The 16040-nt window shown below is 46.8% G+C and overlaps 1 protein-coding gene across 18 annotated transcripts in view; it reads left to right on the plus strand.

The window, feature by feature from the left end:
- DNAH9 (dynein axonemal heavy chain 9) overlaps positions 1-16040 on the plus strand; it is a 330145-nt gene that overhangs the window by 31037 nt on the left and 283068 nt on the right. For all 18 annotated transcript variants that reach the window (XR_014821870.1, XR_002337369.2, XR_014821872.1 and 15 more), the window contains exons 9-12: positions 1373-1523; positions 4358-4472; positions 8408-8476; positions 10075-10201. Coding sequence is in view for 11 of the 18 variants with exons in the window: in XM_084986157.1 (XP_084842283.1) it covers positions 1373-1523; positions 4358-4472; positions 8408-8476; positions 10075-10201 (462 nt within the window). In the remaining 7 variants the exon portion in view is untranslated. The remainder of the gene's footprint in view (positions 1-1372; positions 1524-4357; positions 4473-8407; positions 8477-10074; positions 10202-16040) is intronic.

The raw sequence follows: 16040 nt of genomic DNA on the forward strand, positions 1-16040 counted from the left end.
TTCTCATTTGCCCAAGGGAGGGGTTTGCAGGGATCTTGCTGTTGTTCTTCTGATGGCTGCCATCCTGACAGCATCTGTGTTTCTCCAGGGGTATATCTCTCTGGGTTCCAAAAACTCCAGTCCTTGCATCTCCGGGTGGAGCAGGGTTCTGGGCAGAAGCAGATCGAGCCCTTTGCAACTTTGCACGCTCTATGCTACCTGCTCATACCCAGAGTTTGAGACTCAAAGGACCCTCACAGAAGCAGACCCTCTTCTTTCAGGCCCCACCTTCTCAACAAGGCTCCCTACCCAGCCTGGGGCTCTGGTAAGAAAACTACAACCATTCAGTCCCTTCTGCCCACTTGGTTTTTCTCTTCTTGGTCATCTCACCAACAAGAAACCAAAGACTTTCCCTCCTCCTTAGCCAAAACAAAAGCTCCAGCGTATATAATTTCATGCCCAGAAGGGCCTTTTCAAGGTTGGGGAGTAGGGGCCAGAGAGATCCCTGGAGTCCAGGTATGCCTGTTACAGCCCCAAGACCGACTGACCACCAGGTGTGCCTTGGTGGACGTGGCCAGAAGGGATACTTCCAGGTCAGAGAAAAGGAGTCTGAGGGTGCAGGCTGCCTGCAGTGGTCCCTAAGCCTCCAGCTCTGCTGAAACAGGACAGGAAACAGGACGAGTGAGCCAGAGCTTGGTGGAGACCTGGTCCCTTATGCTCCATGGAGGGAGAGCTACTTCCTGCTGTCTCCAGAGGTCTGGGTGGTACTTGGTGGAGGACAGGATGATCCTGGGAGTCATGTGCTGGCCTGTCCTAAATGTGACCTCCCATGACCTTGTAGGGCAGCATTGCAGTCAGAGAAACAATCCAGCAGCTGGGAGGTGATTAAAGGCATTTCACATCTTGACCCCACTGCTCCCACCAAGGGGTTAGGGCCCTTGCGATGCACAGGAAACGTCGCCAAAGTATCTGTGCAGTCACTGCCTTCTCGGGGCAGCTGCTCTGAAACTTTCCTCTCGCCCCTACTCTCAAATCTTAGCCTCCCGATTCTCCCAACACCCACTGGGCTTCTCTTTCTTCTCCATCATCAGTTTACTCTTTCCGACATCTTTCTCTTTGTTTTACTTTCCACCCAGGTTCTTACAATATGAGAGGAGAGGGTCTGGCAGGCCATTCAGCACGCGGGACTCTGTCCTTCCAGAACAAAGGCAAGAGGGACCCTCTGTGACCAGCTGCCTGTTAATAAGTATCGATCTAGTTGCACAGCGACATTTTTTGACCCTTTTTCTTTGGTGGACAGACATATGAAGGAAAAACCAGGATACAAGATTAATGTAAGCTTGGAAAGGTGGAACCTGTGACTTTTTGTCTTCTTTCTCTGCCTCCTCTGCAGCTGCTGGACATAGCAGGGAACCTCCTGGAGAGACCGCTGGTAGCACGGGATGCATCTGATAAGTACCTGGGGCTCATCGGCATGTTCACCAAGGACCTGGATGCCGTGAGGATGATCTACTGTCAGCGTGTCCAGGAGGAGGCGCAGGGTGGTAGGCTTGTTGCCAGGGGATTTGGATGGGGGGGGGGGTGTCTGTTACAAGAAAGGGTGCAACTCCTCTGTATTTGCCCCCTGTCTTCTGTAGATCTGGGAGTTCTCCAGACGCACAATCTTCTTGTCTAAAATTCTAGACTGCTTGGATGATTGTAGAGTTCCCTGAAGTGTGCACTTCCCTTTGTCTGGGGCTGAGATTGGCAGGCTGACCCAGAGCAGCAAAGTCCTGACCACTGCCCCTGGTCAGTTGAGACCTCAGCATAATGTATGAGCTGACCCTCGATCAGTCTGACCACACGGATTAGTCTGCAGCATACCTCAGTTCCACAGTAGAGTCTCACATGCCAGAGAAAAGCTTCCATCCCTCCCAGCACCGTATCAACCATGCCTCTGGAGCAGGGGCCTGACAAGGGTCGGCTCTTACTGCCGTAAGACACCCAGGTGTGAGGTCTCCGCTTTCATTGCAGTGCTTAGATGCCCTGGCTTGTCTGTGTGAAAGTCAAACACATGTTCAGTTCAGCTCTCCAAACATTTCTTGAGTCCTTGCTCTATGCAAGGTACATTTGTGGGTACCGCATACAAAGGCAGGCAAAGGTAAGGGATGGAGTATTTGATCCTAAAAGGTGATTCCTCAAGGAATTTGATTGCCCTCAACAGAGTCAGCAGTAGCATGTGGCCGAATCTAAGCTATGCTTGATTTGAGTTATAAAGAACTATAACAAAACAAAGTGAACTGGGCGGGGATGGTGGAGGGAGAGTGTATGGAGAAGGTAGCCTTGAGCCGGATCCTGAAAAGTGAGTTGACAGCCAGGGAGAAGAGGCAACGGCCTTTGAGGCAAAGGCAGGAAAGTTTGTGCAGGGTGGCCAGTTGGACCTGCCTGTGGCCAAACAAGGTGTGTAGAGGAAGACCAGTCAGCTGTTGCGGTTGGGGCCAGGTCAGGAGGTGCTCTGAGGGCCCTGTTACGGAATCTGGAATTCATCATTCGGGCAGTGGGAAACTTTCAAAATGTTCAATTAACAGAGTACCAGGACCACTATTTCTGTAAGCAGGTTTCATAGTGAGGTCATTAAGAATTGCTTCCACTTAGGAAGTCATCCCGGAAGTTCTATTGGCCTCAGCTGCACCTGGGACCATCCCCATGGCTTCTCCCAGTTGGATGCAGAGTTTGAAAACTCAGATGCCTTCAGAAGAACATTGACCTCCTGTTGCTGCATAACAGACTCTCGCAATCTTAGTGGCTTAAAACAACACCGTCTTTTTGCTCCCAGTTCTGTAGAGCTGCAGCCCAGTTTGGTGTGCCTGGTTCTCCACTCAGAGCATCTCAAGGCTGAAATCAGTCCCCTGGGCCAAGTGCTCATCTGGGGTCCCCTGGGGGATTCATTGATAGAATCCAGTTCCTTGTGACTGGAGGCCTGAGGTTTCCACTCCCTTGTTGGCTGTTGGCCAGGAGCAGCCGTTCTCAGAGGTTAGACGTCCTCGCATCCCTTACCACATAGCCACCTCCATCGTCAAGCCAGTAATGGCACATTGATTCCTCCTGCTGCTTTAAATCCGGACTCCTGCTTCTGCCAACAACCAGAGAAAAACTCTGCTCTTAAAAGGCTCACCTGATTAAGTCAGGCCCATCCAATCATATCCCTTTTGCCATATAATGTAACATATCACTGGAGCGATACCTTAGCATATTCGGTTTTCCTCCCATACTTAAAGCAGAGAGGATTATGCAAGGGTGGGGGTCATTGGGTGTCGCTTTGGAATTTTGCCCAGAAGCCAAGAAGAAAGTAACAGTGACGGAATTCCCTGGTGGCCTCGTGGTTAAGGACTCGGTGTTGCTGCCCCTGTGGCTTGGGTTCAGTCCCTGGCCCAGGAACTCCCACATGCCATGGCCACAACCAAAAGAAATAAAAAATGGACCCAGGCTGAGTATAAGGCATCCGGGAGTGGTGGGGTCCACAGTGAGCTAAAGGACGAGACCACTGTTCAGCACCCACTGTTAATTAGAAATGGGGGCTGATGGTCGCCAGATCTTCAGTTTTATCGAAGTTGGAAACATTTATTTTTAAGTGAAATCTCACAATTGCTAAGTTTTGCAAACTGATTATAAGCAAACAGACCCACCGTACGGACTGAAGTAAGACTATCCAGGCTGTGCTAACTCCAGTCAAGTCCTTCATAATCCCCATGGCTTGCCTTATATATAATCTTACTGAATTCTTGCAGAAACCTGAAAGCTAAGCAAGGAAGCTATCATTCCCATTTTATAGATGAAAAACCTGAGGCCCTGGGAGATTAAGTTGTCTGTTTAAGGTAGTGTGTCTTAACCCTAACTGTACAATCACACTCATCCCAGGTGCTTTTAAAAACTACTGACCACCAGGCCCCACACAGACCAATCAATCAGTACGGCTTGGACGGGGCCCAGGCGTCAGTTTTTTTTTGGACACATCTGCAGCATGCGTAAGTTCCCAGGCCAGGGATTGAATCCATGCCACAGCAGTGACCATGCCAGATCCTTTAACCCTCTGAGCCACTAGGGAGCACCCAGGCATCAGTATTTTTAAAAGAGCCCCAGGTGTGCAATCAAAACCAGTGAGTGGCAGAGCTGGGCTGGGAACCCTGTCGTCTGACCTTGTTTAGCCATCTCCCCAGTCACTCTTCCATCCCACTTAGCAGAGCATGGTGATGTCTGGGGAGTCCCTGCTAAAGGGGGACTTTAACAGGGGGAGGAGGACGAGGCAAAGCGTGGAATAAGTGGCGGGGGCCGGGGGATCGTGGGCGGAACAGGGCCAAGCGCTAGAGTCTGGCTTCTGTCTGCTGTCCCCTGTCCCCAGGGTCCTCCTCCGTGCACAAGAACATGCCTGCCATGGCCGGGGGACTCCGCTGGGCGCAGGAGCTGAGGCAGCGCATCCAGGATCCCTTCAACAACTTCAGACACATGACACATCCGTGAGTATCTGGTTCCTGGGAGGCAGGTTCGCTTTAGGCCCCGGCTCCTGCTCTGAATTTTGAGTATTGTAGCACTGTGACAATGGTTGAATTTGGGGAAGACACAGACATTCAGTTGAGAGCAACCAGGTACCTGTTGGCTGGGCAGTAACAAGGTTGATGTGTTTGGACTGATGAGTGGGTCCGCTGGTGTTAAGTGGGGCTTCCTGGACCACAGGCTGCCTGCTTTTGCTCCAGGAGAACCCTCATTTCTGGAGGAAAACGAGTCAGGGTTTTCAAGCTCTTTGGACTCCCCTCCACATCTCTGACACCACATGGGGCTGTGTGCTCCTAAGGCTGCTGAGAGTAACAGAGCCCAGCCTCTCCTACAATGTCTCTGAGGACCTGGTGTATTAGCTACCCCAGGTGCTTGCTAATGATGCAGATCCCCAGGCCTCACCCCTCACCCACTAAAGCCAAATCTCAGGGCGGGTGGTGCCTGCGAATTTTTCCCTGGCAGCCCCCCCATGATGCTGATGGTGACCAGGCTTGGAAACCCCAGCCTCCCTCACAACCGAGTCGGAAAGGAGAGAAGAGCTGCTTGTGAGATCCTGTTGAGGATGCTGCCCAGGGAAAGGCAGGCTTTCTCTGACTCCTCTTTCTAAAGACTCCATCTTATTGAAAACACTCGGCTGTAGCAAACACCACCTGTTCATAGCAGCATTATTTACAGAAGCCAGGACGTGGAAACACCCATGTGTCCATTGATGGATGAATGGATAATGGACGAAGAAGAAGTGAGATATATGTGTATCACATACGTATAATGGAATACTACTCAGCTACAAGAAAGCAGGAAATCCTGCCATTTGCAATATGGATGGTCTTTGAGTGCCTTATGCTAAAAGTGAGATTAATCAGAGAGAAAAACAAACACTGTATGATCTTAGGTGTGAAATCTGGAACGAAACAAATAAACAAATAAAACCCAACTCCTAGAAAAAGGGATCAGATTTGTGATTATCTGCTTGTCAGAGGTGGGGGAACTGGATGACGCTCAGAATTTTTGGACTTCCAGTTTTAAGATCATTAAGCACTGTGAGGATGTCCTGTACACATGATGGGTGCGGTTAGCCCTGCTGTGTGGTAGAAATGAACACTGTTAGGCCAGTAGATCCTCAAAGTTCTCATCGCAGAGGAAGAACATGTTTCCCCCTTTTTTCTTCCATCCACATGAGATGATGAATGTGGTAATCCTTTTGTAATACACGTAAGTCAAGTCGTTACGCGGTACCTCTTAACACTTGCAGTGCTTTATGTCAATTGTATCTCAATAATATGGAAACAATTTTTTTAAAAAAGACTAACCACTTTCAACGGCCAGGAAGACAGCCAGGATGGGGCCTGGAGGGAGCCTTCATCACACCGTCGGGTGTAGCCAAGAGGAAAAGTGACTCAATGTGAGAAATCTCCCAACTGTTGGAGAGAAGCTAAAAATCTGGCTTTGTATATGAGATGCCCAACTTTGAAACTAGCAAGTATTCCTCTTTTTCTCAGACTCTGCACAGATCAAACAAACATGCCTTTGGGTCAGATCTGCCCAGCAGGAGATCCATCTGCAGCATCTGCTCTGTCTGAGCGAGCTCTTCCTTTAGCACGTGAAGAAACTGAGGCAAACAGAAATGAGGTGTCTGTGTGATGTCTGGAGGGAGCCAAGGACAGAGCTGGAACTGGCTCCCAGGCCTCAGGGGTCCTTGCCCAGAGCTCTTCCCGGGGATCCCCCAGCCATGGGAAGTTTGGCCCTGAGTCCAGCTGAGCCCACATCTTCTCAAACATGCCCCCAAGGTGGAAGGCAGAAACTGTGAGAATGGGTGGGGAGGATGGGGAGGGTGGCCAGGCTGCTTCTAGGAATGTGGACCGTGGGACCTGTCCTGGTCCAGTTCCCTGGAAGCAGACCCGGGGCACGCGGGCAAGAGCTTATAGGGATACTCTTGGGGCTGGCACCTGTGAGGGAGGGGGATGGGAATGGGCAGAGGCAGAAGCTGAGCTGCACTGTTGCAGGTGGGCCTCAGCCATCCTTTGGGAAAGTCTAGCCCTTTATGGCCTTTGCACCCCCACATCCTGTGGTCCTTGGAAGTGGGCTTTGGGGTGGGGAAGGGGCGTGATCCTGGACGAGGAGGCAGCTCTCTTTGTTTGGATGAGCCTACTCTCAGAGAGGGAGGCCGCTGCTTCATCAGCATTCCACATTGCTGGTGGAGGGAGATTGGGGGTGGGGTGGTTCTGAGAGGGCCTCTGAATAGCACCCCACCATGTCCTCCACAGTTCCCGTAAATTCACGCTTGTGTGTATGCTCTATGGTTATTAAAAATGTTTTTGGAGTTCCTGTCGTGGCTCAGTGGTTACCGAATCCAACTAGGAACCATGAGGTTGCGGGTTCCATCCCTGGCGTTGCTCAGTGGGTTAAGGATCCACGTTGCCATGAGCTGTGGTATAGGTGGCAGATGTGGCTCGGATCCCATCACAGATTGGCAGCTACAGGTCCAATCAGACCCCTAGCCTGGGAAACTCCGTATGCGGCAAGTGTGGCCCTAGAAAAGACCAAAAAAAAAAAAAAAGTTTTCGATTCCTCACCATCAAGTGAAGTATAGAGTGTATGGGGAGCGTGATGCTCTTATTCCTGTGACTTCTCCAACTTTCTAGGCAACTGCCAGGGGCCGAGCTGTGAGAAGCTGCTCTTTCCTCCAGCCTCGTTCTTTTCCAGATAGAGGCTGAGATCAGGAGTCAGGCGGAAACCCCAGGGCTCCCGAGGGGAGGGCTGGTCTGAGCCCTCACCTGCTCTGAGGCTCTTGCCCCAGCTCCTGCAGATGCCTCTGCTGCTTCCCCAGGAAAGGGACCGCGCAGCTGGGCAAAATGCCAAGAAATCAGTGCTTTCTCTGCAAACGTGAGGGCTTACATCGAAGCTTGAAGCTCAGGGGAGCTTGTGAAGAAACCCTGTGTTGGCTTAAAGAGTAAATGGATTTTTAAAGAATCTTTGCAATAAGCTGCCTCATTTTGTTAGCAGGACAAGCAAAACAGACCCTCCAATGCAATTAGTGTGAAGGACTCTGAAAATTACAGATATTCCACCAGCTTTCCCAGGAGCTGGACTCTTGTGTGGGGTTATAAAAAAGCGTCAAAACCAGAGAGCAGGTGTGGGCAAAGGTGCCTCGTGGTCCTCAGCAGTCCCAAGAAGCCTCTGAGTGTGTCTGTGCCTGTGAGCGCATGAGTGTGTGCATGTGTGGTGTTTGTGTGCATGTCTGTGCATTGTCGTGCTCACATTTTGGGAGCGCAAGAGGTGACAGGGAACTTCATGAAGGTGGCAATGAGTACTGAGTCAGAATTCTCATCACATGTCCTAGATGGATTTCTGAAAGGGGGAAATATATACACATACATTGAGTTATGCATGTAACAATGGTTACGTGTATATTTATATATATGGGTGTGTGTGTGTACATAGTTATTTTATATATGCATGGTTGTATACGTATATACACATATATAATGTTATAGTCGTCGTTATAATGAATGGTGTTATACATAGTTTTGTTCTTAAACACAGGAAACTGTGGCACCTAGAATTTTCCTTTCATGTCTCAGTTTCCCTCCAGGTTTTTGAAGGACTTCATTTTACCCTGCTCAGGACCAGCTCCTCCAGGGTGAGGGCTTTGCTGCGGCCCTTGGGGGGGATCGGTCCTCCCATCCCCTGTGTGCTGCCAGCAGGTCAGGGGGTGCAGACGCCCTCTAATGGTCGGTGGAGGATGTTTGGGAAGAAGCGTGCCGGAGCATTCAGGGGCTTTCGAAAACCAGCCCAGGAAGCAATTCAATCTCTTCTCTATAGGCTGCAGTTGGTTACTCAGATCATTATTTTGGCTTCTAATTTGATGTCATTTTTCTTCTCTCTTTTGTACGGGTAGCTGCATGGAATCTGCTGAAGGAAAGCGCATGATACAAAAATATGAAGATATGCTCTCATTGCTGGAAAAGTAAGCAGCTTCTGGGATTGGGTCATTCTGCAAATTGCATAACCCCCCACCATGCCCTTTGCAGTTCTGAGTTTGTGCAGATTTCTCAGAGGCAGTGAAATGTCCCTCTTTTATGCTGTAACCACGTTAGCTGTGAGTGCAGTGCTTCTGGATCGCACACACCAGGTCTCTAGGGAATGCAGCTCTAGTCTAGACATGGGCACTTTTCACTGTCGTTTTACTGGAAACATAAAGAGCTAGAAGTGGGGCGCTCCTCGCGGCACCCTGAGATCAGTGTCCCAGAAAATTGCAGCATCTGCTCACTAAGCAGAAAGAGACAGTTGGTGCTGCCCAGACAGTAAGTTAAACACACGCACACACAAACTTCCTGCCTTCTTTTATGGAGAAGGCATAAAATGAAGATTATTACAGGTGTTCACAGTTGTTCCTGTTTCCAGCTGCGGGAAGTCCAGACACGGCTATTTCTTACCTCGTCCCCTGGCACTTGCTCTTCCTCCTGATTCAGGGGAGAAATGCCATGAACGTTATGATTACGATTGTAGTTAGGATCATACTTAGCATTGTGTAGACACATTAGCTGGGGGCCCCTCACCTGCCAGGTCACCCAAGGTCTGTCCCTTCCACTCCCCAAATACTGGCTTCCAGTCTGTCCCCCCCACACACATCTTCACCTCTCAGGCCTGAACTGCTGCAGCGGCTCCCTGCTCTGACCTGTGCCCCTCAGTGGCCACACCGGCACCAAATCCGACTGCCTGGGGAGCATCTCAGTGCCTCCCACCATCTCCGTGATGTAACATGAAATGTGTTCCCCCGTGTGGCCTTTGCCTCCCTCTTCTCCAGCCTCAGTCCTCGCTCTCTCCCGCGCAGCTGCACTCTCTGCTCGCTCATCCCAGCGCACAGCACATGGCTGCTGCTCCTCACCTCCGCCTTTGCTCACGTCCCCTCTCACGGCCCAACCTCTCCTCATCCTCTGAGACTCAGTCAAGCACCACTCCGCCCCTCCTCTGTGAGACCTTCCCTGGCATTCGCCTCATCACCCGCACCCACCCGCCTGCCTCTGCCCTCCAAAGCCTGATGCCTGCTCCTCTCCCTGGGATTGTACTTGCTGCCTTCTCTGCTGGCCTGTGGTTCCGCAGTAGCTGCACTTACTGTAGGGTATTTAGTCATCGTTTTATCTCCCAAGCCCAACACATGAATGTGTCATGACTGAGCAGTGAATGGCCACGAGCTCTGTGAAGATGAGTGTGAGCGCAAATCTTACTGATAACGTCCTCCAGCATTTGCTGAGACTAATCACCACTTCCCTTATTTCCCCAAGAGACCACACGGAGCCTCTCTTTCTACTCTCCTGTGATTTAAGTTCTACCACCTTTAGAAATAAGGGGTTACCTGCAGGAGCTCTCATGCCCAGCTGAGTCAATGACTACCTTAAGAATGTATTCAGGTATTTTGCTGATGGTATCTTCAGTTCATGAGCTATGTTACAGATAGGTAGATAGATAGATGCATACATACATACATCCATAATCTTCAGTTAATCATTGCCACATTGGGAAGCTGGGAGGGTGTCTGCGAGGTGACCGTCGTCTCTGACCCAGATACGAGACAAGACTCTATGAGGACTGGTGTGAGACAGTATCAGAGAAGTCCCAGTACAACCTTTCCCGGCCACTTCTGAAACGTGACCCAGAGACAAAGCACATCACCGTCAACTTTAGCCCACAGGTGAGTCCAACGGCAGTAACTTCCTTTTGGTTTCTGAAGAGTTTCATTTGACTCGTTTCATGGGCAAAAATCTTTTTATAAGAATATGCAAAAGCTGCTCAAAAGAAGCTTCACCCTGGATTTCTTTTATGGGATAAATCTAAGGGTGTAGTGTTTTCTTAAGCTGTCCACTGTTCACATTTTTTTTTAATTACTCAAATGAATTTATCACATCTGTAGTTGTATAATGATCATAACAATCCAGTTTCACAGGATTTCCATCTCATAACCCAAGCACATCCCCCCAACCCCCAAACTGTCTCCTCCGGAGACCATAAGTTTTTCAGTGTCTGTGAGTCAGCATCTGTTCTGCAGAGAAGTTCCGTCTGTCCTTTTTTCAGGTTCCACATGTCAGTGAAAGCATTTGATGTTGGTGTCTCATTGTGTGGCTGACTTCACTTAGCATGATAATTTCTAGGTCCATCCATGTTGCTAAAAATGCCAGTATTTCGTTCCTTTCAATGGCTGAGTAATATTCCATGGTGTATATGTACCACATCTTCTGGATCCACTCCTCTGTCGATGGACATTTAGGTTGTTTCCATGTCTTGGCTATTGTAAACAGTGCTGCAATGAACGTCGGAGTACATGTGTCTTTGCGAGTCCTGGTTTTCTCTGGATAGATGCCCAGGCGTGGGATTGCTGGATCGAATGGTAGTTCTATGTTTAGTTTTCTGAGGCATCTCCATACTGCTTTCCACAGTGGTTGCACCCATTTACAGTCCCACCAACAGTGTACTAGGGTTCCTTTTTCTCCACACCTTCTCCAGCACTGATGGTTTGTAGACTTCGGGATGATGGCCATTCTGGCTGGTGTAAGGTGGTACCTCATAGTGGTTTTGATTGGCATTTCTCCAATGAGTGAGGTTGAACATCTTTTCATGTGTTTTTTGGCCATCTGTATGTCTTCTTTGGAGAACTGTCTGTTTAGATCTTCTGCCCATTTTTGGATGGGGTTGTTTGTTTGTTTGGTATGGAGCTGCAGAGGGTATTTATAAATTTTGGAGATGAATCCCTTGTCCGTTGATTCACTTGCAAAGATGTTCTCCCATTCTGTGGGTTGTCTTTTCATTTTGTTTAGGGTTTCCTTTGCTGCACAGAAACTTTTCAGTTTGATTAGGTCTCATTTGTTTGTTTTTGTTTTTATTGTCAATACTCGAAGAGGTGGGTCTGAGAAGATGTTGCTGTCCGTTTCTGTCAGAGAGCGTTTGGCCTATGTTTTCCTCTAAGAGTTTTATAGTGTCTGGTCTTCTATCTAGGGCTTTAATGCATTTGGAGTTTATTTTTGTGTATGGTATTAGGGAGTATTCTGATTTCATTCTTTTCCATGTGGCTGTCCAGTTTTCCCAACACCACTTATTGAAGGGGCTGTCTTTTCTCCATTGTATATTCCTGCCTCCTTTGTCATAGATTAGTTGGCTGTAGGTGCCCACTGTTCACATTTTTTCTCCAGGGTTGGCCACTATATTTGCTTTAATTTTGCCCAACAGAACATATTGCAAAATGTCACAGACCATTTCATACCAGAGTTGACTGGGCCTACCTTGAATAAGCAGTGCAGTTGAAGGCTGTTGCCTAGATGCTAGCAGGCCAATCAAGTGTAAGACCTGGCCCCAGACCTCCAGGAACCCACAAGCCAGTTAGAAGCCAGAAGCTCAACACGTGAAAGTCTACCTTCATTAGGTAGCATATAATAAATCTCCAAGGAGTAGCTTTGGAAATAAAACCCTAGTGGTTCTCCCCCAAGGCAGTTTTGTCCTTCTGGGCACAACTTTTGTTTGTCAAACGTGAAGGCAGAGCCAGTAGCGCACAGTCGGGATGTGCTAAACTGAGCAGGGATGCTCTGCTAAACTTCCTGCAGTGAACAGGGCTGGGCCCCACGACAAAGAGTGTTTTGTCCAAAAGTAACCATGGTGCCAAGATTGAGACACTTTTCTGTAAATGGTCAAAAGTGTAGAAGACCAGCGCGGGCTGTAGCAGCCATGGAAAACTTAATGCTGGAGAAAACTAAAACCAGAAGCTGGCGCATATCAGGATGTGCATTGTTTAGCTTAAAATTTTCTTAAAGATACTGGCCACACCAGGCTAAAAGCAGTCTCCGAGTTCTATCTTGATGGCACGTTCTGTAGGGATGCAGTATAGAGAGAATGGAAAACTAAGCTGGTAACATACTGGTTTCTTTTGAGAAAATTCCAGTTTAAGTAGAACATCAATTCCCACTGTAATAAAAGTCAATGAAGTGAATTGGAGGGTTCATTTCTTCACTCTGACAAGATATGAGTCTGTGGTTTAACTCATTAACTCCTCAGAGTAATTTTGTCCGCATTCGCTGTGGGCAGTATTGACTCTTCGGTGCCCTAAGAGTTGAGTATCTGGATTACCAACGAGGCTGCAGTCTAGGTGTTGTCATGGCAGTAATCCTGTGTTTGGCGTTAAGACAGTATGGGAGATGGACCCCTCCTCCTCTGTGTGCTCCAAAGACAAGGACTCTGTCTTCCCCAATATGCAGCACATAGTGAGTGTTTTATAGGTGTTTGTAGGTGATAGAAGGGAAAGGAGGGAGAGAGAAAAAGAAAACATAATGTGAGTAAGGGGAAGACAATACAAATGCGACAAATGGGAGAAGGGCTGTGAACATCCTTGGGCTTCCAGCTTCAAGGAAAGTGGCAACAGCTGTGCTCTTCAGAATGAACACTAACACACTTGTCATTCTAGAGGAACATGATCGGAGATTTGTCCTTTGGGGGCAGGATAAGAGTTGTATGGATTAAAATATAATAAAATATATATATTTAGTCATCTATTATATATTAAATGTATTTTTAATTATTCAAATTTTTCTATTGTTGGGTATTTAAATATTTTATCAATCTGTATTTCACTGATTCTATGGCCACAGGTTTTTTTTTTTAATATCATAACATCTCTGAAAATGGCATGTGTTTATCATTTTTTTTTCTATTCTGAAATTTTATTTTTATTTTTTACAGAATAAAATACATATATCTGAACACAATTACATTCACACAGATTATTATATCATGGATCTTAAGAAACAGATTAAGTGACTCCCTCTGAAAAAGTGGAATGGAAAATATGCTGAGACAAATAGAAAATTTATTCTATACTTTACCCCATTTTGTATGGCTTTCATCCTTACTCTTTGGTATTATCTATTACATTTCAATTTTTCTTTAAAAATTAGCATTATATTAAAATTGTTATATTATGCAACTGAAATTTATAAAGAAGAAAGCCTTATATACCATTAAATTTTTTATATAGCATAATAAAAAGAATAACTGGTAAGAATAACAAAAATAATACACCCTCTGAAAATAAGTAAAATATAAAATGCATAAATTGGTTAAAAAACAGTGTAACTATATAAATATGTCCTCACAATTTGTTACATCTTATTGATTCTTCAATATAGAATTACACCATTCTAGGTGATATGATAAATAAGACATTATAGACCTTACATTGTACCATGGAGAGAAATGGTTATTAATAATACACTTGTAGAACTGTATTATTTAATTGTACAGTTGCATTATTTAATTATAAATATCATAAATTCTTTGATGGAGAGGAAATCAGAATCAGGTGTAAGAAGAGTTCAGCATTCCAAGAATGATGTCAAATGACCCCCTTCATGGTGGATTATGCACTTATTTACTATGAGATATATTTCTTCTCCAGAGATTCCTTGTTTGTGTATCAATTGTAGATTTTTGGTTTGCAGTTATTCTGAAGTTTTGATATAAGAGTCTATAGGTATATGAGATTGTTTTAAGTTGTTGGTCTCTTAATTGCAAGTTCATCTCCAGTGTCCTGCGTTTGTACCCACCTCTTCTCATGATTTCAGATTTTGGTGGTATAATTATGCATGGGTGATTTCGTATCTTTACTGTATATATACCTTTACTGGTGAGCCTTGTCATTTGTGGAATTTTTGTTTCCTGTTGCTGTCTTGTCTTTTCTGCCTGGAGAAGTTCCTTTAGTATTTGTTGTAAGGCTGGTTTAGTGTTGCTGAATTCTCTCAGCTTTTGCTTATCTGTGAAGGTTTTGATTTCTCCTTCAAATCTGAGTGAGAGCCTTGCTGGGTAGATTAATCTTGGTTGGAGGTTTTTTCCTTTCATCACATTAAGCATATCATGCCACTCGCTTCTGGCCTGCAGAGTTTCTGCTGAAAAATCTGCCGATAACCTTATTGAGGTTCCCTTGTATGTTACTTGTTTCTTTTCCCTAGCTGCTTTCAAGATTTTGTCTTTAATTTTGATCAGTTTGATTAATATGTGTCTTGGTGTATTCCTCCTTGGGTTTATTTTATATGGACTCGTTGTGCTTCCTGGATTTGAGTGAGTGGTTCCTTTCCCAAGTTAGGGAAGTTTTTGGCTATTATCTCTTAGAAGAGTTTTTCTCTCCCCTTCTCTCTCTCTCGTCCTTCTGGCACCCCTATAATAATGGATGCCGGTGCGTTTAACATTGTCCCAGAGTTCCCTGAGACTCTCTTCAATTGATTTCAATCTTTTTTCTCTTTTCTGCTCTGCATCGGTAATTTCCACTAATCTGTCCTCCACCTCACTAATTCGTTCTTCTGTCTCCTGTAGTCTGTTGTTAGCTGCTTCTAGTGAGTTTTTTATTTCAGTTACTGTATTTTGCATCTCTTCTTGTTTAAGTTTTATATCTTGTATCTCTTTGCTCAGTGTTTCCTGTAAGTTATCCATCTTTGCCTCCAGTTTATTTCCAATGTCTTGCATCATTTTCAGCATCAACAATCTAAAGTCTTTTTCCTGGAGGCTGTGAACCTCCTCCTCGCTTAGCTGATTTTTCTGGGGTTTTTCCTTTCTCCCTCATTTGAGTTATAGTTCTCTGTCTTTTCATTTTTATAGGTTTTTGGTGTGGTGACCTTTTTACAGATAATAGAGTTGTAGCCTCTCTTACTTCTGATGTCTGCCCCCCTTGTGGCTGAAGTCAGTATGGGGGGCTTGCTGTAGGCTTCCTGCTGGGAGGGGCTGATGCTTGCCCACTGGTAGGAGGAGCCAACTCTAATCCCTCTGGTGGGTGGGGCTTAGTCTCTGGATGGGATCAGAGGCAGCTGTGTGCCTGAGGGGGTCTTTAGGCAGCCTGTTTACTGAGGGCGGAGCTGTGATCCCACCTGGGTTGTTGTTTGCCCTGGGGCTTCTCAGCCCACTGGACTGGCAGGTGGGGCCAGATTTTCCCAAAATGGCCCCCTCCAGAGAAAGGCAGCTGCTGAATATTCCCGAGAGCTTTGCCTTCAATGTCCTGCCCTCACAACAAGCCACGTTCACCCCTATTTTCCCAGGATGTCCTCCAAGAACTGCAGTCAGGTTTGACCCAGATTCCTATGGAGACCTCACTCTGCCCTGGGACCCAGTGCACGTGAAATTCCGTGTGTGCCTTTTCAGAATGGGGTCTCCATTTCCCCCAGTCCCATGGAGCTCCTGCACACAAGCCCCACTGGCCTTCAATGCCAGATGCTCCAGGGGCTCTTTCTCCCAGTGCCGGATCCCCACACATGAGAGTTTGATGTGTGGCTCAGAACTCTCACTCCTGTGAGTGAGTCTCTGTGAAACAGTTAGTTTCCAGTCTGTGGGGCTTCCCACCTGGGAGGTGTGGGATTGTTTATATCGTGAAATCGGCCCCCCTACCTCTTGATGTGGCCTCCTCTTTGTCTTCTGGAGTAGGGTGTCTTTTTTTAAGGTTTCTGGTCCATTTGTTTGAAGATTGCTCAGCCTTTAGTTGTGACTTTTGTTGTTTTTTAGGAGAGAAG

The sequence above is a fragment of the Sus scrofa genome, chromosome 12, assembly GCF_054392235.1.
Source record: "Sus scrofa isolate SSC_HxYL_T2T_F1_AM1 chromosome 12, Sscrofa_HxYL_maternal_Yorkshire_Landrace_v2.0, whole genome shotgun sequence".
In the NCBI taxonomy this organism is placed as follows: domain Eukaryota; kingdom Metazoa; phylum Chordata; class Mammalia; order Artiodactyla; family Suidae; genus Sus; species Sus scrofa.